Source organism: Salvelinus alpinus, chromosome 11 (assembly GCF_045679555.1).
Source record: "Salvelinus alpinus chromosome 11, SLU_Salpinus.1, whole genome shotgun sequence".
Taxonomy (NCBI): Eukaryota; Metazoa; Chordata; class Actinopteri; order Salmoniformes; family Salmonidae; genus Salvelinus; species Salvelinus alpinus.
In genome coordinates, this window is record NC_092096.1 from 49,290,270 (window position 1) to 49,312,650 (window position 22,381).

The window sequence follows — 22,381 nt, forward strand, 5'->3', positions numbered from 1 at the left end:
CTCTGGTCTGATGAAACAAAAATAGAACTGTTTGGCCATAATGACCGTCGTTATATTTGGAGGAAAACACCTTCCCAACCGTGAAGCACGGGGGTGGCAGCATCATGTTGTGGGGGTGCTTTGCTGAAGGAGGGACTGGTGCACTTCATAAAATAGATGGCATCATGAGGGAGGAAAATTATGTGGATATATTGAAGCAAAATCTCAAGACATCAGTCAGGAAGTTAAAGCTTGGTCGTAAATGGGTCTTCAAAATGGACAATGACCCCAAGCATACTTACAAAGTTGTGGCAAAATGGCTTAAGGACAAGAAAGTCAAGGTATTGGAGTGGCCATCACAAGGCCCTGACCTCAATCCTATATAATATTTGTGAGCAGAGCTGAAAAAGTGTGTGCGAGCAAGGAGGACTACAAACCTGACTCCATTACATCAGGAGGAATGGGCCAAAATTCACCCAACTCATTGTGGGAAGCTTGTGGAAGGCAACCAGAAACGTTTGACTCAAGTTAAACAATTTAAAGGCAATGCTACCAAATACTAATTGAGTGTATGTAAACTTCTGACCCACTGGGAACGTGATGAAATAAATAAAAGTAGAAATAAATCATTCTCTCTACTATTATTCTGACATTTCACATTCTTAAAATGAAGTGGTGATCCTAACTGACCGAAGACAGGGAATTTTTTACAAAGATTAAATGTCAGGAATTGTGAAAAATGGAGTTTGAATGTATTTGGCTACGGTGTATGTAAACTTCCGACTTCAACTGTAATGTTGCTGCTACCGTCTCTTATGACCGAAAATAACTTCTGGGCATCAGAACTGTGATTACACAACACGGACTTGCAGAATCGTTTTTTTTCCTTTAACGAATCCGATGAGCTCGATGTGAATGATATACTGCTTTCCCGGAAACAGGCCCAGATCCCCGTCATTTGCATGAAGAGAAGGCGGAGAAAAAGGGGCCAGAGGGCAGGCTGCCTTCTGAGAATTTGTAGTCGATCGACTAAACCCTCACTTCCTTCCATTCTGCTAGCAAACGTGCAATCTTTGGAAAATAAAATTGATGAACTACGTGGAAGATTAAACTACCAACGGGACATTCAAAACTGTAACATATTATGTTTCACGGAGTCGTGGCTGAACGACGACATTCTCAATGTACAGCTGGCTGCCGTTACGCTGTATCGGCAGGATAGAACAGCGACGTCTGGTAAGACAAGGGGCAGCGGACTATATATTTTTGTAAATAACAGCTGGTGCACGATATCTAAGGAAGTCTCAAGGTTTTGCTCGCCTGAGGTAGAGTATCTCATGATAAGCTGTAGACCTAGAGAGTTCTAATGTGTATTTTTCGTAGCTGTCTACAAACCACCACAGACTGATGCTGGCACTAAGACCGCACTGAATGAGCTGTATTCCGCCATAAGCAAACAGGAAAATTCCGGGGACTAGTAGCCGGGGACTTTAATGCAGGGAAACTTAAATCCGTCTTACCAAATTTCTATCAGCATGTTAAATGTGCAACCAGAAGGAAAAAACTCTGGACCACCTTTACTCCACACACAGAGACGCATACAAAGCTTGCCTTCCATTTGGCAAATCTGACCATAATTCTATCCTCCTGCTTACAAGCAAAAATTAAAGCAGGAAGCACCAGTGACTCGATCAATAAAAAAAGTTGTCAGATGAAGCAGATGCTAAGCTACAGGACTGTTTTGCTAGCACAGACTGGAATGTGTCCCAGGATTCCTCCAATAGCATTGAAGAGTACGCCACATCAGTCATTGGTTTCATCAATAAGTGCATCGATGACGTCGTCCCCATAGTGACTGTACGTACATACCGCAACCAGAAGCCAGGCAACATCCGCACAAAGCTAAAGGCTAGAGCTGCCGCTTTCAAGGAGCAGGACTCTAACCAGGAAGCTTATACGAAATCCCGCTATGCCCTCCGACAAACCATCAAACAGGCAAGCGTCAATACAGGACTAAGATCTAATTGTACTACACCGGCTCTGACGCTCGTCGGATGTGTCATGGTTTTCAAACCATTACAGACTACAAAGGGAAGCACAGCCAAGAGCTGCCCAGTGACATGAGCCTACCAGACGAGCTAAACTACTTATACACTCGCTTCGAGGAAAATAACACTGAAACATGCATGAGAGCACCAGCTGTTCTGGAAGACTGTGTGATCATGCTCTCCGCAGCAAATGTGAGTAAGACCTTTAAACAGGTCAACATTCACAAGGCCGCAGGGCCAGACAGATTACCAGGAAGTGTACTGCGAGCATGCGCTGACCAACTGGCAATTTTCTTCACTGACATTTTCAACCTCTCCCTTTCCGAGTCTGTAATACCAACATGTTTCAAGCAGAACACCATAGTTACTGTGCCCAAGAACACAAAGGTAACCTGCTAAATGACTACCGACCCATAGCACTCACGTCTGTAGCCATGAACTGCTTTGAAAGGCTGGTCATGGCTCACATCAACACCATTATCCCAGAAACCCTAGACCCACTCCAACTTGCATACCGCCAAAACAGATCCACAGATGATGCAATCTTTATTGCACTCCACACTGCCCTTTCCCACCTGGACAAAAGGAACACCTATGTGAGAATGCAATTCATTGACTACAGCTCAGCGTTCAACACCATGGTGCCCTTAAAGCTCATCAATAAGCTATGGACCCTGGGACTAAACACCTCCCTCTGCAACTGGATCATGGACTTCCTGACGGGCCACCCCCAGGTAGGATAGGTAACAACACATCTGCCACGTTGATCCTCAACAAAGGGGCCCCTCAGGGGTGCGTGCTCTGTCCCCTCCTGTACTCCCTGTTCACTCATGACTGCACGGCAAGGCACGACTCCAACACCATCATTAAGTTTGTCGATGACACAACAGTGGTAGGTATGATCACCGATAACGACGAGACAGCCTATAGGGAGGAGGTCAGAGACCTGACCATGTGGTGCCAGGACAAAAACCTCTCCCTCAATGTGATCAAGACAAAGGAGATGATTGTGGACTACAGGAAAAAGAGGACCGAGCACTCCCCCATTCTCATCGACGGGGCTGTAGTGGAGCAGGTTGAGAGCTTCAAGTTCATTGGTGTCAACATCACCAACAAACTAACATGGTCCAAGCACACCAAGACAGTCATAAAGAGGGCACGACAAAACCTATTCTTCCCTCAGGAGACTGAAAAGATTTTGCATGGGTCCTCAGATCCTCAAAAGGTTCTACAGCTGTACCATCGAGAGCATCCTAACTGGTTTCATCACTGCCTGGTATGGCAACTGCTCGGCCTCTGACCGCAAGGCACTACAGAGGGCAGTGCGTACTGGGGCCAAGATTCCTGCCATCCATCCAGGACCTCTATACCAGGCGTTGACAGAGGAAGGCCCTAAAAATTGTATCTTGTACTCCGGTACCGGAGCGCCAAGTCTATGTACAAGAGGCTTCTAAACAGCTTCTACCCCCAAGCCATAAGACTCCTGAACATCTAATCAAATGGCCACCCAGACTATTTGCATTGTCCCCCCCCCCCCTTTTACACTGCTGCTACTCTCTGTTGTTATCATCTATACATAGTTACTTTAATAACTCTACCTACATGTACATATTACCTCAACTAACCAGTGCCCCCGCACAATGACTCTGTACCCTGTATGTAGTCTCGCTATCGTTATTTTTCTGCTGGTCTTTAATTACTTGTTACTTTTATTTCTGATTTCTTATTTGTATTTTTTTTAAACTGCGTTGTTGGTTAGGGGCTTGTAAGTAAGCATTTCACTGTTGTATACGGCGCATGTGACTAATATGATTTGATTTGATCAGCTGAGATTTGTCTCCTTATATTCCTCCATCTCACTTTCCTCCTCTTTCTTCCATGTTCTTCTCCTCCTTTTTACTTTCCCCTCTATCTCTTTCCTCCCTACATCTCCCCATCTCTTACCACTCTATATCTATACCTAGTTTACTGAGTGTTAACATCTCCTCTCCCCTCTGTCCGTTCCTCCAGGTTGTCCTCTTCTCCTTCTCCTTCTCTCAATTTCTCCCTCTGAGTCATCTCTCATTCTCCTCCCTCCATCTAAATCGAACACTCTATAGACCTCTATACTGTGGCTAGTTCACTCTTGTGTTAATTGTTTATGGTCGGATCCTCCAGGTTACCGTGGTCCTCCAGGCCCCCCAGGCCCACCGGGGCCCGGTACAGCCCAAGGAGACAGAGGCGACTCTGGGCTATCTGGCATCCCTGGTACCCCTGGTAACCGTGGAGACCCTGGGGGTCCAGGTGGCCCAGGACGGGACGGAAACCCTGGATTCAAAGGTACAGGGATGACAAATCAATGTACTGTAATATCCATCAGAATGTGATTCAAAAGCAAGGTACAGTGATGATGGCTATCAGATTGAGGATGATTACCTTGATGGTAGCCTTATAGACTCAACAATATAGTTTCAAAAAAGGTTGATTTACTTCAAGTAAGATTCACTTTTGAATATCAACCTAAATTGGATGTTGATCTGAAACGTACAATTTGTCTGATGGGCACATTTGTTGACAACTCAATAAAGTATCAGCCAGAATTGGATGTTGATCTGACATTTTCTTACCCTGTAGTTGGTGTATCATGTGTCTGATGGCGTGTGTTGTACATGTTGTTGTTGTGTTGCCCAGGAGAGAGAGGTGACTCTGGGTACAGTGGAGCATCTGGACAAATGGGCTTCCCTGGAGATCCAGGATACTACGGTGGGAAAGGACCCAAAGGAAGGAGTGGTGAGAGACTTATCCTTTTAACACACACTGATCTTGAAGATGAAACACTTGTCTTTGTCAATTTGATTAATTAATTGTAAAAAATGTACCTCTCATTTTGCGTTCTCTCTCTCTTTCCCTTCCTCCCCATCCCCTTCCCCCCTCCTTTCCCCTCCTCACACTTCTCTCCCTCCCCCTCTAGGTAATACTGGTCGTAAGGGACCCCAAGGTATAACTTTCCCCTGGCAGGGCAACCGGACAACCTATGGAGACATGGGAGACCCCGGGGCCAACGGAGCTCCAGGGCCCGTGGGAGAAGCAGGCAATCCCGGCATGCCAGGCAGGGGGGGTGAGTAGCCTACTTAGAACAGCCAGAGGCCAGGCAGGGGGGTAAGTAACCTACTGGGACTATATTCACAAAGCATCTCAGAGAAGGAATATTGATCTAGGATCAGTTTTGCCTTGTGTGGATTCAGACGAACCACAGTCACCTCCTAATTCCATTTCTAGGATCAGTTTACACTACCCTGATCCAAACCTGACACATTAGGTATTAAAACATGAAGTGACATCAGATCCTCCTCCTCTGTTCCAGGTCCTAAAGGCAGGCCCGGCGCGGTAGGGAAGCTGGGGAGGAACGGAGGGTCAGGCCTGGACGGACCTCTGGGAGACTCTGGTACTCCTGGTTTCCCTGGACCTACCGGGTCACAAGGTGTGTGTGTGTGTATAGTGTCTACAGTATATTTGCCAACTGTGAGTATGAGTGTGTATCTAGAATGTCTGTATGTGAATCCGTCTGAACACACATCGACCTCTATACAACATGACAAGTCTTACATTGCTTTATAATCGCATCATAATGCATTTTAGCCGGAGGTTTTAAGTAAAGTGATACACAACATTTGAACCTGTACTACTTACATACTCCCTCCCCACTTCTCCCCTCCCATCTCTTTTCACCTCCCCACTCTCTTCCTCTCCTCTCTCACCCAGGTCTGCCCGGTAAGCCTGGCCTGCAGGGTCCCCCAGGTAGTGTGGCGCGCAGCAGGAGTATTGGCTACACTCTGGTGAAGCACAGTCAGAACAACCAGGTGCCCATGTGTCCTCAGGGCATGGCTCAGCTCTGGGAAGGATACAGTCTGCTGTATGTTGAGGGGCAGGAGAAGGCCCATAACCAGGACCTCGGTGCGTCACACACACGCTTGCACACGCACACACACACACACACACACACACACACAAGGGCAACATGAGCGATTATACAATTCGGGCAGGCAGAGCGACCTACAAAACCTGTGGAAAGCTCAACTTTATATCTCTCCTCCCCTACTCCCCCATCTCTCCCCCTTCTCTCCACCTCTCTCCCTCCTCTCCCCTCTCTCGCAGGTATGGCAGGCTCCTGCCTTCCCCGTTTCAGCACTGTCCCCTTCCTGTACTGCACGCCCAACGAGATCTGCTACTACGCCAGTCGCAACGACAAGTCCTATTGGCTGTCCACCACGGCACCCATCCCCATGATGCCGGTGGGAGAGGAGGCCATCAGCCAGTACATCAGCAGGTGCTCCGTGTGCGAGGCCTACTCCCAGCCTGTAGCTGTCCACTCACAGGACCTCACCATCCCTACCTGCCCTCCCGGCTGGAGATCCCTCTGGATCGGGTACTCCTTTCTCATGGTGAGTTGGGGGGGGATTAAGGCCAGATTTAATCCACTGTGCAATGTAGAGCGTTGTCGCCCAGAGTGCCTTCTTAAGCCAATATTCCTGCGTTTGCGATCACATTCATGGCAACCGCTGAAGATGTCGGCTCAATCGTAAAATTACCTTTAAATGTCAATCACTCTTTGAATCCTGGCCTATATTTTATTCTCTAATGAAAGCTAGTTCACTACCCAATAACTCCATAGTCTAAACCACCATCTAGAAACTAACACCTAGGTATTGTCTGGTCCCCTCCTCCTCTCTCTCTCTCTCCTTTCCCCCCATACAGCACACTGCTGCCGGGGCTGAGGGCGGCGGCCAGTCCCTGAGCTCTCCAGGGTCCTGTCTGGAAGACTTCCGCGCCACGCCCTTCATTGAGTGTAATGGGGCCAAGGGCACCTGCCACTACTTTGCCAACAAGTACAGCTTCTGGCTGACCACGGTTGAGCCTAACCGGGAGTTCGACCCCCCTCCGATGGACACACTGAAGGGAGGCAACCAACGCAGCCGAGTCAGTCGCTGTCAAGTCTGCAGCAAGATCTTGTAGCTGGGATAAGAGTCGAAGATGGAGAGATGGATAGAAGATATGGGAAATGAAAAAGAGAGAGACTGAAACAACAAAGGAGAGGGTGATGATTACTTATCAGAAAGGAAAAAGAGAGATGGAGGTGGAGATGGAGTAATTGAAATGATAAAAAATACAAAATAAACTTTGACTGACTGAATTTGAGCACCTCTCCTGCTTCATCTAGGGGTCTCACTAGGAGGGTGAGGGGCTCCTGAAGGAGCCGACGAGGGCCCTTTTATGGGTTTAGGATGCCCTTCTATCGATGTAAGACAGAAAGGGATGGAGAGATGAGCGGTCTTGTTCGAAACTAGATTATTACTGACAGTGGTGCTATACTGTATGTTTCATGTGTCTTTATTTTGTTCTTTTCACGTTGCTATGGTTATGTGTCTGAAAACATTCACGGCTACCTCGGAGAGTGCAACCTCAAACCACCCCTTTGGCCTGCACTGAACCGCTTTCGCTTCCTGGGCTACATCCCAAATGGCCTATATAGTGCACTACCCATAGGACTCTGGTCCATAGTGGTGCATTACATAGGGAATATGATGCTATTTGGGATGAATGCGTTCTCTGCCGTTACAACTACATGCAGTCATGAACCTAAGAGACCTGTTAACTGCTATAGCTAGCCAACCGCTTTTCATACTCAAACACACACACACACCTATGATATCTATTATGTCTGCTTCAGTTAAGAGAAACAGTAAGTGTGTTATGATATGTGCTTGTGATTCTATTAGAAGCCAATATGTTCTTTTTTTTTTGGTGCTACCCTACCCTGGGACTCAACTTGACAACAGTTTTGAAAAAGACAAATCCATCACTTTTTAAATATTAGAATGAGTGGCATAGACAGATCGGGTGAGGTAACGTCATCCCATGCCGAATCACTTGGAAAAAATGGTGATACTTCTATTTATATAAGATCCCATTTATGCGTATGTTTAATGTATTGCGGTAATGTGAGTGCCTATAATTGGTATAAATCACAGGAGGCTGCTGAGGGGAGAACGGCTCACAGCAATGGCATGAACGGAGCGAATGGAATGGCATCAAACACATGGAAACCATGCGTTGCATGCATTTGATACCATTCCACTTATTCAGCTCCAGCCATTATTATGAGCCAGTCCTCCCCAATGAAGGTGCCACAAACCTCCTGTGGTATGAATGGAGTCAGTCTGTGCAGGTAATGATCTGTAACTTGTGCGTTTCTTTTCAGTTTAGCTACAGCGGTGGAGGTTGAAGGTTCTAACCACCAACACCAGCCCCCCCCCCCCCCAATTCACTGCTGGAACACACACCATCTACACTGAACACACATGATTATTGTGACCATCTCCTTTTAAGGAGCACTCCTGTGCTCAGTGAGACCCTAATAGTGGAGTGTGTAATGTCACTGTCACTGTGTTAGACAGCTAACATAGAGTTAAAGTAACTCAATGGTAGTTCCATGTTCCCAAGACCCACCCCTTTGTTTACAAATGCAGTTGTTAGGGGGGTTTCACACTTTGGGTGGAAACAGATATTGAATATTGCTACTTTAAACTCACCTCCTTCACTGACTGGAATGGGTGACCAAGCCTATAGTACATTGCACCAAATCATGTTGGCTTTGTAATTATTTAGAACCATCATTTTCTCCATGGCTCCACTCAGGTTATCGAGGTGAGGAGAGTAACTATCTTCGCTCCATTTTGTTTTGTGACCAAATTTGGGTTTTTATAAAACCCTCCACCACCCATACTTGAGCCAAAACATACAAGTACGCAGTAACTGCTTGGAAGGAATCACAAACTAACAACAAACACACCACACACACATTTCCCGTTACAATATTTGTTGTTGGACAGAAGCTTACTATCAATTTTATCAGAGCAAACGATAAGGCCTACTGTGTTGCTGTAGTCCCTATCTGCTCTCCTCAGTTCCTGTCATGTTGATGGATGCGTTCCAGTGCGACTACATTGCAGACGCCTGCCAGATCTCAAAACACCTGGATAGGTGATTAATATACCAGCTAGCCACATCATATGATCTAGCAATCTGATGCCAATGCAACGCTTGCAATGTAGGTGACCTGGAACGCAGCCACTGATGTTAAAAGTGCTGGGTGCCTTAAGTTGTAACCACTATGACCACTATGTCTAACACACAGGCCCATCTCTCATTGGTAGCCCTGAGTACATCTTTTTCAATTAGATTTTTTCTCATTTGTTGTTCTTTTGTCTGTAATCTAGATTGTAATTCTTATACTTCACTGTAATTATTCCCTGGTTCAAAGGTTATTTACAAATATATTTTGGGGGAGATGATCTGTACATTCGATGATAGGAACGAAACAAAAAAAAATTTAGGATATGTTTTATATGGAAATATATAATTCTATGAGTATATTTGAATGACACAAAAAGATAAAAACACATTTTTTATTGTCACTGTTTTGACACTGACCTCTGTTGAATATATTCCACTGTCTTAAAAGGAATTTTGAGAACCTGAAAAATAAATATTTTTCATACAAATCCACATTTTACATGTATAACAGAGATGTATAACTGCACTGATTATGCAGACGTGCTACATTTTCCTCAGAGGACACAACAGATTTGGTCAAAAGTTGCAGTTTTGTGTTCACAATGAAATAAAAGCATTACAACTAACACAGATTCAGATTGAATGAAGAACGATGATTAGGATTGTTTGAGAGAAATTAAACACAATGATATACCACCTATACAGATCTAGACTACAGTATGTGTAAAAGGGTCCAAATTAAATATATGTTGTTTGATGTAGTGGATTTACCACATTTGAAGAGTGCAACATACCTAACCTAGTAGGTACTTAACACATAAAGTGCTGTGTGCTTAACAAGACAACATTAAAGTTTAACACTTAGGTGATAACACTTTTATTTTGTCTTCATCTTTTCCGTGGAAAGCCACAGCAGTCATATTTGATTGTCAACCACTGACTAACACAACATCATCAATAGTTTTAAACCACTCTTGGATTGGGGAACATTTTGCTGCATTTACATAGGCAGGCCAATTCTACTCTTTTCTCCGGTTATTGTCAAAATACCAATTTGCGGGAAAAGAACATAATTGGGCTGCCTGTGGAAATGCAGCCTTTTAATACTGCCACTGGATGGGGTCGTTGCATCAGGTAAGACAGTTTTCTTGTTGTATTTTGAAAAAAAAATTACGTAGTGTGTTGAGACCTTAAATACACTTTGTATCGACGGTTTTTGAATTTGATTTGACATATTAGGCTACGTTTTTTTAATGTTTGTCAAAACCTCTCATTCTTGGAAAAAAAAAATCTATTAATCATACAGCCTTCAGGGCTACCTTGAAAAAAAAAATATATAGCATAAATTTCACAGTGAAACGTAAGATCCCCTGTGGCTCAGTTGATAGAGCAACACCAGAGTTTGTGGGTTCGATTCCCACGGTGGACCAGTACAGGGGGGGGAGTATTAAAATGTATTGCAGTATGCACTCACTACTCTAGGTCACTCTGGATAAAAGTATCTGGTAAATGACAACAACAAAATGGCAAAGTTTTTATGTTGAATTCCATAATGCTTTATATGGTGGGACATTTCTGGCTAGGTCAACTGATTTGTATATTAATGTATCTTTCCACAGTAATAATATGTGTATATTTAAGACTACTATAAATGCTGATTGCCTGATATATCAGATTCTGAGAGAGAGAGCCTTCTTCCTCTGCCGCAAAAAGCAGGGGTGTTTTAATTACGGGAACCATTTACTGTTTAGGAACCAAACGGAAGCAAATGGAGCAACGGAACGAAACGGGGAGGGACCGACCTGAATTTGTCCAATAGAAACTGTCGTTTGCGTTTTGCCATCGGAGTAAACGAGTTATATTGCAAAACGTTTTGCAACAGAATCGACGTAATTATTACACCCAGAGAGTAACCCAGTTTCCGCTGAGCTGTTGTAAAATCACAGCTGGTTCAGCATCCACCACAACAACACACTGCTTAGCAGAAAAGCGAATTTAGATTTTCTCCTCTGATTTGGAACACCTAAACAGGTAACTAGCTAACATCACTAACAACTGAATAAGCTCGACAAATGCTTGTTGTCACGTTATTACGAGTCTGTTAGCTATATATCTAGTAAATACGGTAGCTAGCTAACGTTATTGACATCGAATCGTTTCATGATCCAACATACCCAGCCAGCTAGCTAGCTAGTACCAAACGAATGCTAGCTAGCTGGCTGGGTATGTTGGATCATGAAACGATTCGATGTCAATAACGTTAGCTAGCTACCGTATTTACTAGATATTTCTGTGTTTTTATAATAACAATGTGCCTACTAGCTAGTAAGCTAACTAACGTTAGCTACGTTACATACACATGAATATCAGCCAGCTAACGTTAGCTAGCTAACGTCAAGGCAAGTTAACATAACGTTAGCTTTTGATTTTATCTTGCCAAGACAGCAAGCTTGGGAAAGAGGATACCTAGTCAGTTGCACAACTGAATGCATTCGTCTGAAATGTGTTTTCCGCATTTAACCCAACCGATCTGAATCAGAGGTGCGGGGTGCTGCCTTAATCGACACCAGTGCGTCATCGGCGCCCGGAAGCAGTTGTTTTTGTGGATTTAACTGCCTTGCTCAAGGGCAGATTTTTCCACATTGCTGGCTTGGGGATTTGAACCAGCTACCTTTTGGTTACTGCCTCAACACTCTACAGAGGCCTAAAAAATAAAACATTCCTGTCTCAATTTCTCATTCCCTCCATCCATCCCTTTCTTCTCTCTTCTTTATTTCCCTCCCTCCTTCCTTCTTGCTCTTTCCTACCCTCCTCCCCCTCTTCCCTCCCCATTCCTTCCTACCTCCCTCTCACCCTTCTCCCCGCTACCGTCCCTCCCTCCCCCTCTTCAGGTACGCTGGAATTTTCTGACACCCACTCGGACATGTCCTATGTCTTCATTAACGACTCGTCGCAGACCTCCGTTCCCCTGCTGCAGGTAGAGTCCAACACAAGGGGGCCAATCCCAAATCGACCCCTAGACCCGACGCCTTATGCACTTGTGGAGATCTGAGAGGATTTGACAGGCGTAAACAATATGGTAATAGAACCACTTGCTCACTGCAAAAGTGGAAGTTTCACCATGTTGCTTACAACTGTCAAATCCTCTCAGATCTTCGCACATGCATAGGATGTAGGGTCTCGGGGTCAATTTGGGATTGGGCAATAGTGTATTCACTTGGAAGCAAATGGGACAAAACGTGGAGGGACCTAGCTACCTGAATTTGTCCAATAAGAAACTCTCGCTTCTGTTGAAAAACCTTTTTGGTGGCAAAACATTTAGCTACGGTGTGCACGAATGAATACACCCCCAGTCTTTAAAGTTGATGGTTGCTAGGGTTGATAAAACGATTAGCCTAATCAAAGTTGTTTTATAAACTGAAACATTTTTTTTTTACCAGCAAAATTCAATAAAATGTGTGCGTGCAAAATAAACACATGGTTATTTATCTATTGTGGGGTGGAAAAGCTGTACATACTTTGAATCAAAATAAATATTTTAAACTTAGATCTCTGTCCAGCAGTAGAAAATATCTCTTAAATTGGGATGAAAAATATCACTAAATTGGGAGTTTTAAATGTTCAATTCAAAAAAGTTCTGAAAGTCATACAGACACCATCAATTGACTATTATTGATCTAACTCATCCCGGGTTGTTATTGTAGTAGGGCGATTCCAGAGTTATGGACATTACATTTGCACGCAAAATCACAACTTTAATGTCTCACAGAATGGACAAACAAAATGTAAATGAAACTTTTCATGTGTGTGGCTATAGTACCCCTTGGGGGGAGTGTACCCCCCAAAAAGCAGACTTCTAAATATTGGCATGTTGGTGAAATAAAGAAAATAAGCATTATGGATGTTACATGAAATGGACAAGCTTTTTGGGGAGACTAAACATAATAGTAAAAGTAGTGAGTTTGTAAGTCTTTGCTTCTGGCCATGGATAGCCTTTTCGAAGGAAATTGGGAGTCCCATAGGGCGGCGCACAATTGGCCCAACGTCGTCTGGGTTTGGCCGGTGTAGGCCATCATTGTAAATAAGAATTTGTTCTTAACTGACTTGCCTAGTTAAATAAATAAAAAATTGGGGGTAAATATACGATTTTTCTGTATTACAATTCTTCCGAAATATTGTGCAAAATATGTAAATGAGACAATCTACATGTGCCTGTATTATTTTCAATACCGTTGAAATAATAACTTATTATAAGTTAAGTATAACTATAAGAAACCTAAGATTTGTAAAATAAATTATATCCAGCTCAGGGCTCCAGCTATGCATTTGGTTTGCTAACTTGCTAAGTGGCTAGATGTCAAGATCAAGCTTCTTGGTTACAGCAGAGACATTCAATCCCCTCCTGGATCAAGATCCCTGTTGTCTTAATTGTTTTGTGCGTCCCCCCTCCATTTTTTTTTTTTTACTTTGAACAAAAATATAAACACAACATGCAACAATTTAAAATATTTTACAGAGTTACAGTTCATATAAGGAAATCAGTCAATTTAAATAAATTCATTAGGCCCTAATCTATGGATTTAACATGACTGGGAATACAGATATGCATCTGTTGATCACAGATACCTTTTTAAAAAAAGGTAGGGGCGTGGATCAGAAAACCAGTCCGTATCTGGTGTGAATACCATTTGCCTCATGCAGCACAACACATCTCCTTTGCATAGAGTTGAACAGGCTGTTGAATGTTGTCCCACTCCTTTTCAATGGCTGTGTGAAGTTGCTGGATATTGGCGGGAACTGGAATACGCTGTCGATCCAGAGCATCCCAAACATGCTCAATGGGTGACATGTCTGGTGAGTATGCAGGCCATGGAAGAACTGGGACATTTTCAGCTTCCTGGAATTGTGGGCAGATCCTTGCGACATGGGGCCGTGCATAATCATGCTGAAACATGAGGTGATTGTGGAGGATGAATGGCACGACAATGATCTCATCACGGTATATCTGTGCATTCAAATTGCCTTCCATAAAATGCAATTGTGGTCGTTGTCCATAGCTTATGCCTGCCCGTACCATAACCCCCCCGCCACCATGGGGCACTCTGTTCACAATGTTGACGTCAGAAAACCGCTCGCCCACACGACGCCATACATCTGCCCGGTACAGCTGAAACCGGGAGTCATCCGTGAAGACAACACTTCTCCAGCGTTCCAGTTGCCATCGAAGGTGAGCATTTGGCCACTGAAGTCAATTACGAAGCCAAACTGCAGTCAGATCCTGGTGAGGACGACGAACACGCAGATGAGCTTCCGTGAGACGGTTTCTGACAGTTTGTGCAGAAATTCTTTGGTTGTTCAAACCCACAGTTTCACCAGCTGTCTGGGTGGCTGATCTTTGACAATCCCGCAGGTGAAGCCGCCGGATGTGTGTGGAGCTCCTGATCTGGCATGGTTACACATGGTCTCTGGTTGTGAGGCCGGTTGGACGTACTGCCAAATTCTCTAAAACGAAGTTGGAGGCAGCTTATGGTAGAAAAATGAACGTTAAATTCTCTGGAAACCGCTCTGGTGGACATTCCTGCAGTCAGCATGCCAATTGCATGCTCCCTCAACTTGAGACATCTGTGGCATTGTGTTGTGTGACAAAACCGCACATTTTAGAGTGGCCTTTTATTGTCCCCAGCACAAGGTGCACCTGTGTAATGATCATGTTGTTTAATCAGCTTCTTGATATGCCACACCTGTCAGGTGGATGGATTATCTTAGCAATGGAGAAATGCTCACTAACAGGGATGTAAACACATTTTGTGCACAAAACCAGAGAAATAAGCTTTTTGTGCGTATGTAAAATTTCTGGGAACTTTTATTTCAGCTCATAAAACATGGCACCAACACTTCACATGTTGTGTTTTATATTTTTACACTATATAACTTGTGGGAGGTGCTTCAGGAAGCATGGGGTGAAATCTCTTCAGATTTCCTCAACAAATTGACAACTACACTGCTCAAAAAAATAAAGGGAACACTTAAACAACACAATGTAACTCCAAGTCAATCACACTTCTGTGAAATCAAACTGTCCACTTAGGAAGCAACACTGATTGACAATAAATTTCACATGCTGTTGTGCAAATGGAATAGACAACAGGTGGAAATTATAGGCAATTAGCAAGACACCCCCAATAAAGGAGTGGTTCTGCAGGTGGTGACCACAGACCACTTCTCAGTTCCTATGCTTCCTGGCTGATGTTTTGGTCACTTTTGAATGCTGGCGGTGCTTTCACTCTAGTGGTAGCATGAGACGGAGTCTACAACCCACACAAGTGGCTCAGGTAGTGCAGCTCATCCAGGATGGCACATCAATGCGAGCTGTGGCAAGAAGGTTTGCTGTGTCTGTCAGCGTAGTGTCCAGAGCATGGAGGCGCTACCAGGAGACAGGCCAGTACATCAGGAGACGTGGAGGAGGCCGTAGGAGGGCAACAACCCAGCAGCAGGACCGCTACTTCCGCCTTTGAGCAGGAGGAGCAGGAGGAGCACTGCCAGAGCCCTGCAAAATGACCTCCAGCAGGCCACAAATGTGCATGTGTCTGCTCAAACGGTCAGAAACAGACTCCATGAGGGTGGTATGAGGGCCCGACGTCCACAGGTGGGGGTTGTGCTTACAGCCCAACACCGTGCAGGTCGTTTGGCATTTGCCAGAGAACACCAAGATTGGCAAATTCGCCACTGGCGCCCTGTGCTCTTCACAGATGAAAGCAGGTTCACACTGAGCACGTGACAGACGTGACAGAGTCTGGAGACGCCGTGGAGAACGTTCTGCTGCCTGCAACATCCTCCAGCATGACCGGTTTGGCGGTGGGTCAGTCATGGTGTGGGGTGGCATTTCTTTGGGGGGCCGCACAGCCCTCCATGTGCTCGCCAGAGGTAGCCTGACTGCCATTAGGTACCGAGATGAGATCCTCAGACCCCTTGTAAGACCATATGCTGGTGCGGTTGGCCCTGGGTTCCTCCTAATGCAAGACAATGCTAGACCTCATGTGGCTGGAGTGTGTCAGCAGTTCCTGCAAGAGAAAGGCATTGATGCTATGGACTGACCCGCCCGTTCCCCAGACCTGAATCCAATTGAGCACATCTGGGACATCATGTCTCGCTCCATCCACCAACGCCACGTTGCACCACAGACTGTCCAGGAGTTGGCGGATGCTTTAGTCCAGGTCTGGGAGGAGATGCCTCAGGAGACCATCCGCCACCTCATCAGGAGCATGCCCAGGCGTTGTAGGGAGGTCATACAGGCACGTGGAGGCCACACACACTACTGAGCCTCATTTTGACTTGTTTTAAGGACATTACATCAAAATTGGATCAGCCTGTAGTGTGGTTTTCCACTTTAATTTTGAGTGTGACTCCAAATCCAGACCTCCATGGGTTGATAAATTTGATTTCCATTGATAATTTTTGTGTGATTTTGTTGTCAGCACATTCAACTATGTAAAGAAAAAAGTATTTAATAAGACTATTTCATTCATTCAGATCTCGGTTGTGTTATTTTAGTGTTCCCTTTATTTTTTTGAGCAGTGTACAATGCCAAAGGTCTGCAAGGGTGTAGTTGCTGCAAATGGAGGATTCTTTGACGGAAGCAAAATGTATTATTTCAATTTTAAAAAACTTTATTTATAACCTTGTCAACGTCTTGACTATATTCCTTTTCATTTTGCAACTCGCTTTATGTATGTTTTCATGAAAAACAAAGACATTTCTAAGTTACCCCAAACTTTTGAACGGTAGTTTATTATTATTATAATAAAACAAATTTGAAATAGCGCCCGTTGTGTGCACATTCGGTAATACCACATACCCTGATATGCTACAGAACTGGTATGACGGTATGAAAATCTGGATACCGCCCAAACCTAGCCTATACTGCCAATCCACTTTTCTAGACACTGGATGAAGTCAATATATTTTGGGGGGGCTTTCATTTGGAGAAAAAAAATACTCCAGGACTATTCACAGATTGTTGATAAACACTCTTATCTTTCTTTCTAACATAGTACTGCGATGTAGATAAATGCATTTCGGCATATTTTGTCCAAGAGAATCTTAGCAAGAACACATGTCGTTAGTTAGATGGCCAATGAAATGACAACTTTCTATTGCGGATGCTCAAGTTGACTTTCCCACGGAATTGCCCAGTAGAGAATGTGTTCTCAATAACTTACCTGGTTAAATAAAGGCAAATCCCTAACTGCAGGCCTGCATTGACGGGGACCTGCCTTTCGCCAAGCGGCTACTGGAGACGGGCTGTGACCCAAACATACGGGACAACCGGGGTCGTACGGGCCTGCACCTAGCGGCCGCCAGGGGGAACGTGGACATCTGTTGGTTCCTCCATAAGTTTGGGGCGGACCTCCTGGCGACAGACTACCAGGGTAACACGGCCCTGCACCTCTGTGGACACGTGGATACCATCCAGTTCCTGGTGTCCAACGGCCTCAAGATAGACATCTGGTAAGAGAGGGGCTGGGGGTTGGACTGAGGGGTAGTGGCATTTAAAAAATTTTTAGAGAGCTTGAATGCTGAGAGTGGCTCAAGTCTAGATATATCTGGTGAGAAAGGGAAGGAGAGAGGAGTAACGCTAGTGTTGGAATGGTTCAGAGCCTTAGTGACAGCCTACCCTCTGGCAAAATGTGCATTGTCATGGACCATCCAAGACACATTAAACTAGCAAACGTAACAACCCCCCCCCTCCCCCCCCACCCCATTATTCATGGTTTTGCCATCCTGAATAATATTGTCCTTTATCCCGTTTCTACTCCATGGACTGATGCAGGACAGTAAATGTGGGCGCAACATCTGAAAGGAGCACCAGCGCCTCTTCACAATCTTAACATCCAAGCGTTCCCTTTCACTTTCTCAGTAACCACAACGGGTCGACTCCCCTAGTACTGGCCAAGAGGCGCGGGGTGAACAGGGACGCTATCCGTCTGCTGGAGGGCCTGGAGGAGCAGGAAGTGAAAGGATTCAACAGAGGAGCCCACTCCAAACTGGAGACCATGCAGATGGCTGAGAGCGAGAGGTGAGGGAGGAGGAGGTCGGGGGGGGGGGGGGGGCATGCAAGCTAGCAATTAGGCGACGCGAGTGTTCTTAACTCTGTTACACCCATTCTAAGCTGGAGACCATGCTGATGGCAGCGAGCAGAAGGTGAGGTGGGGAGAGGCGGGGACAGGGTAGCACGAGGTGAAAGGGTTCCACGGGGGGGTGACTATTGTAGTATGTGTGTTGTAGTTCCGGATTCACACCCGCTCACAAGAGAGACTAGAACAGAAGTGCAGCATATAAAATGTGAATGAATTTGCATCACTGTGTACTGGTTTTCAAACCCACCTTCAATGTCTCTCCGCTCCTCCGATAATCTCAGTGTGTGTGTGTGTGTATATAAGTAATGTCGCAGTCTATCGCATTTACCACCATCTCCCCTCTCTCCCCCCTCAGTGTGGCGGAAAGCCACTCTTATCCACAGTACCAGTCGAAAGTTTGGACACACCTACTGATTCAAGGGTTTTTATTTATTTTTACGACTTTCTACATTGTAGAATAATAGTGAAGACATCAAAACTATGAAATAACACATATGGAATCATGTTGTAACCAAAAAAGAAATGTTAGATTCTTCAAAGTAGCAACCCTTTGCCTTGATGACAGCTTTGCACACTCTTGGCATTCTCTCAATCAGCCTCATGAGAAATACTTTTCCAACAGTCTTGAAGGAGGTCCCACATATGCTGAGCACTTGTTGACTGCTTTTCCTTCACTCTGCGGTCCAACTCATCCCAAACCATCTCAGTTGGGTTGAGGTCGGGTGATTGTGGGTAATCCAGGCTGCATCACATCCGGCCGTGATTGGGAGTCCCATAGGGCGACACCCGGGTCATTTTAAAATAAGAATTTGTTCTTAACTGACTTGCCTAGTTAAAGACAAATCAATTGTGGAGGCCAGGTCAGTTACTCTCCCTGGTCAAATAGCTCTTACACAGAATTGAGTTGTGTTTTGGGTCATTGTCCTGTTGAAAAACAAATGATAGTCATACTAAGCACCAGATGGGATGGCTTATCGCTGCAGAATGCTGTGGTAGCCATGCTGGTTAAGTATGCCTTGAATTCTAAATAAATCACAGACAGTGTCACCAGCGAAGCACCATCACACCTCCTCCTCCATGCTTCACGGTGGGAACCAGACATGAGGAGATCATCCGTTCACCTACTCTGCGTCTCACAAAGTCACGACAGATTTCCACCGGTCTAATGTCCATTGCTTGTGTTTCTTGGCTCAAGCAAGTCTCTTCTTATTATTGATGTCCTTTAGTAGTGGTTTCTTTGCAGCAACTCGACCACGAAGGCCTGATTCACACAGTCTCCTCTGAACAGTTGATGTTGCGATGTGGATATTACTTGAACTCTGTGAAGCATTTATTTGGGCAGCAATTTTTGAGGCTGGTAACTCTAATGAACTTATCCTCTGCAGCAGAGGTAACTCTGGGTCTTCCTTTCCTGTGGCGGTCCTCATGAGAGCCAGTTTCATCATAGCGCTTGATGGTTTCAAAATTCTTGAAATTTTCCGGATTGATATCTTAAAGTAATGATGGGACTGTCGTTTCTCTTTGCTAATTTGAGCTGTTCTTGACATAATATGGACTTGGTCTTTTACCAAATAGGGCTATCTTCTGTATACCACCCCTACCTTGTCACAGCACAACTGATTGGCTCAAACGCATTAAGACATTCCACAAATTCACTTTGAACAAGGCACACCTGTTAATTGACTACCTCATGAAGGTGGTTGAGAGAATGCCAAGAGTGTTCAAAGCTGTCATCAAGGCAAAGGGTGGCTACTTTGAAGGATCTCAAAAGAAAATATATTTTGGTTTGTTTAACACTTTTTTGGTTACTACATGATTCCATATGTGTTATTTCATAGCTTTGATGTCTTCACTGTTATTCTACAATGTAGAAAAAAGGAAAAGTAAAGAAAAACCCTTGAATGAGTAGGTGTGTCTAAACTTTTGACTATACAAAACATTAAGAACAGCCACTCTTTCCATGACAGACTGACTAGGTTAAAGCTTTAATCCCTGATTGGGGTCCCTTGTTAAATCCACTTCAATCAGTGTAGATGAAGGGGAGGAGACGGGTTAATGAAGGATTTCTAAGCCTTGAGACCATTGACACATGGATTGTGTATGTGTGCCATTCAGAGGGTGAATGGGCAAGACAAAAGATTGAAGTGCCTTTGAACGGGGTATGGTAGTAGATGCCAAGAACTGCCAAGAACTGCAACGCTGCTGGTTGTTTCTTGCTCAACAGTTTCCCGTGCGTGTCAAGAATGGTCCACCACCCAAAGGACATCCAGCCAGCTTGACACAACTGTAGGAAGCATTGGAGTCAACACGGGCCGGCATCCCTGTGGAACGCTTTTGACACCTTGTAGAGTCCATGCACCAACGAATTGAGTCTGTTCTGAGGGCAAAGTGGGATGCAACTCAATGTAAAGAAGGATGTGCCTAATGTTTACAGTACTCTGTGTGTATCAAGTCATGTCATGGTGGCATGTAAGCTAACCGTGGGCTACTTCTTTCTCTCCCTGTCAGTGCGATGGAGAGCCACTCCCTGCTCAACCCCAACCTCCAGAACAGTGAGGGGGTTCTGTCCAGTTTCAGGACCACCTGGCAGGAGTTTGTAGAGGACCTGGGCTTCTGGAGGGTAAAGTAACATGTTGCAGCGTCACAGATGTTTAGCAGCGCAAGGAGATTGGACTTTTGTTCTGTGACATGACGTACAAACGTTTTTTTCCTGTCGGATTGATTAAGCTAGGCGTCTCCTGCGTTGCAACGGAATCTCTTTGCCAGCGACAGGAAGTTACACCGCAGACGTAGCCAATAGGGTTCTTCAAATGACCATACTGTGTATATATAACCTGGTGTCTCAATTTTGGAGAAACTCACAATGAAGGATGCTTTTCGAACTCTGTTACAGGTGCTGCTACTACTGGTGGTTATCGCCCTGCTCTCCCTGGGCATCGCTTACTACGTCAGCGGGGTGCTGCCCTTCTCCGCCAGCCAACTGGAGCTGGTACACTGAGGACGGAGAGAGGGATGGTCGGAACTGGGACACAGATGGAGGAAGGAGGGGAGTAAAAAAAAAAGAGGACAAGAATGGAAGGTTTGGGGGGACATGCAAGGAAGCACTGGGGTTTAGATTGGAAAGGGGTGGGTGGATGTTTTAGCTTTTAGATCCACTCGCACACACATACACACTCACACAATTCCAGCAAAACATTCCCTTTCCAACCTTAGAGACGACTCTTACCTTAACAATCCAGCCCATTCTAGCAGAGGGCAGAGTAATGCTTATTCTCGTGTGATGTCATTGTGATTGACATGACTAGCCAGGGCTTGTTGTCCATATGTGATGGTTAAGTGGCTTTTCCCCAGCTGGGCCACGTCCCAATTATCTCTCATTTCTCCTAACGTGTGCACTTGTTAACTTCCCTTAACTAATTTGAAAGGATATGGCTGGTATATGAAATATGGCTAAAACTCCCACCCATGCCTCCACCAATCCAATGCTTTTAGATTGGTGAGAACGTGTGAACGAGTGTACACTTCAGGAGCAAGGAGATATTACTGGGCAGCACCCCGGAAGTCTGCATTTCCTGCATTTTGTACTGTATATGTGTTCTATAATATTTGCTTTTAACATTCTCAACATGGCCCGTTATGAATGAGAATCCACATAATTTCATGTGTTAGTAATCCCTATGACAAAATAAATGACTAAATCAACCAAATATTGTACAGTGGTGTGAATTTGTGACCGTTTTTTTTTTCTGGAATACTCACATTGCTTTTAAAGAACCCTCAAGAAGAGAAAATATACAATTCTGCAGTGCTGGAAAAAGTACCCAATTGTCATACTTGAATAAAAGTAAAGATACCTTAAAAGAAAATGACTCAAGTGAAAGTCACCCAGTAAAATACTACTTGAGTAAAAGTCTAAAAGTATTTGGTTTTAAATATACTTCAGTATCAAAAGTAAACGTAATTGCTAAAATGTACTTAAGTATCAAAAGTATATTAAGCAAATCAGATGGCACTTTTGTCTAATATATTTTTATGTACTGATAGCCAGGGGCACACTCCAACACTCAGACATAATTTACAAACAAAGCAGGTGTGTTTAGTGAGTCACCAGATCAGAAGCGGAAGGGATGACCAGATGCTCTCTTGTTAAGTGTGTGAATTTGA

At 44.6% G+C, this 22,381-nt stretch overlaps 2 protein-coding genes across 5 annotated transcripts in view; both read left to right on the plus strand.

The window, feature by feature from the left end:
- LOC139534866 (collagen alpha-6(IV) chain-like) overlaps positions 1–9,960 on the plus strand; it is a 195,887-nt gene extending 185,927 nt beyond the window's left edge. For all 4 annotated transcript variants that reach the window (XM_071334353.1, XM_071334354.1, XM_071334357.1 and 1 more), the window contains 7 exons: positions 4,185–4,346; positions 4,698–4,796; positions 4,978–5,124; positions 5,371–5,487; positions 5,769–5,960; positions 6,162–6,448; positions 6,762–9,960. In XM_071334353.1, coding sequence (XP_071190454.1) covers positions 4,185–4,346; positions 4,698–4,796; positions 4,978–5,124; positions 5,371–5,487; positions 5,769–5,960; positions 6,162–6,448; positions 6,762–7,019 — 1,262 coding nt within the window. In that variant the 3' untranslated portion in view covers positions 7,020–9,960. The remainder of the gene's footprint in view (positions 1–4,184; positions 4,347–4,697; positions 4,797–4,977; positions 5,125–5,370; positions 5,488–5,768; positions 5,961–6,161; positions 6,449–6,761) is intronic.
- A 924-nt stretch (positions 9,961–10,884) lies between these two features.
- ankrd46b (ankyrin repeat domain 46b) lies at positions 10,885–21,924 on the plus strand. Its single transcript, XM_071333340.1, has 6 exons — positions 10,885–11,111; positions 11,972–12,057; positions 17,332–17,588; positions 17,998–18,156; positions 20,726–20,837; positions 21,111–21,924. Exons 2-6 carry the CDS (start codon positions 12,004–12,006, stop codon positions 21,213–21,215), a joined length of 687 nt encoding a protein of 228 aa, XP_071189441.1. The 5' UTR covers positions 10,885–11,111; positions 11,972–12,003; the 3' UTR covers positions 21,216–21,924.
- The last annotated feature ends 457 nt before the right edge of the window (positions 21,925–22,381 follow it).

What these genes read in the sequence shown, in the direction of transcription:
- ankrd46b (XM_071333340.1), top strand. Translation starts at nt 12,004, where the DNA reads ATGTCCTATGTCTTCATTAACGACTCGTCGCAGACCTCCGTTCCCCTG. An exon ending in CAGATGGCTGAGAGCGAGAG is followed by an intron (nt 18,157 to 20,725) that starts GTGAGGGAGGAG and finishes TCTCCCTGTCAG; the next exon opens with TGCGATGGAGAGCCACTCCC. An exon ending in AGGACCTGGGCTTCTGGAGG is followed by an intron (nt 20,838 to 21,110) that starts GTAAAGTAACAT and finishes ACTCTGTTACAG; the next exon opens with GTGCTGCTACTACTGGTGGT.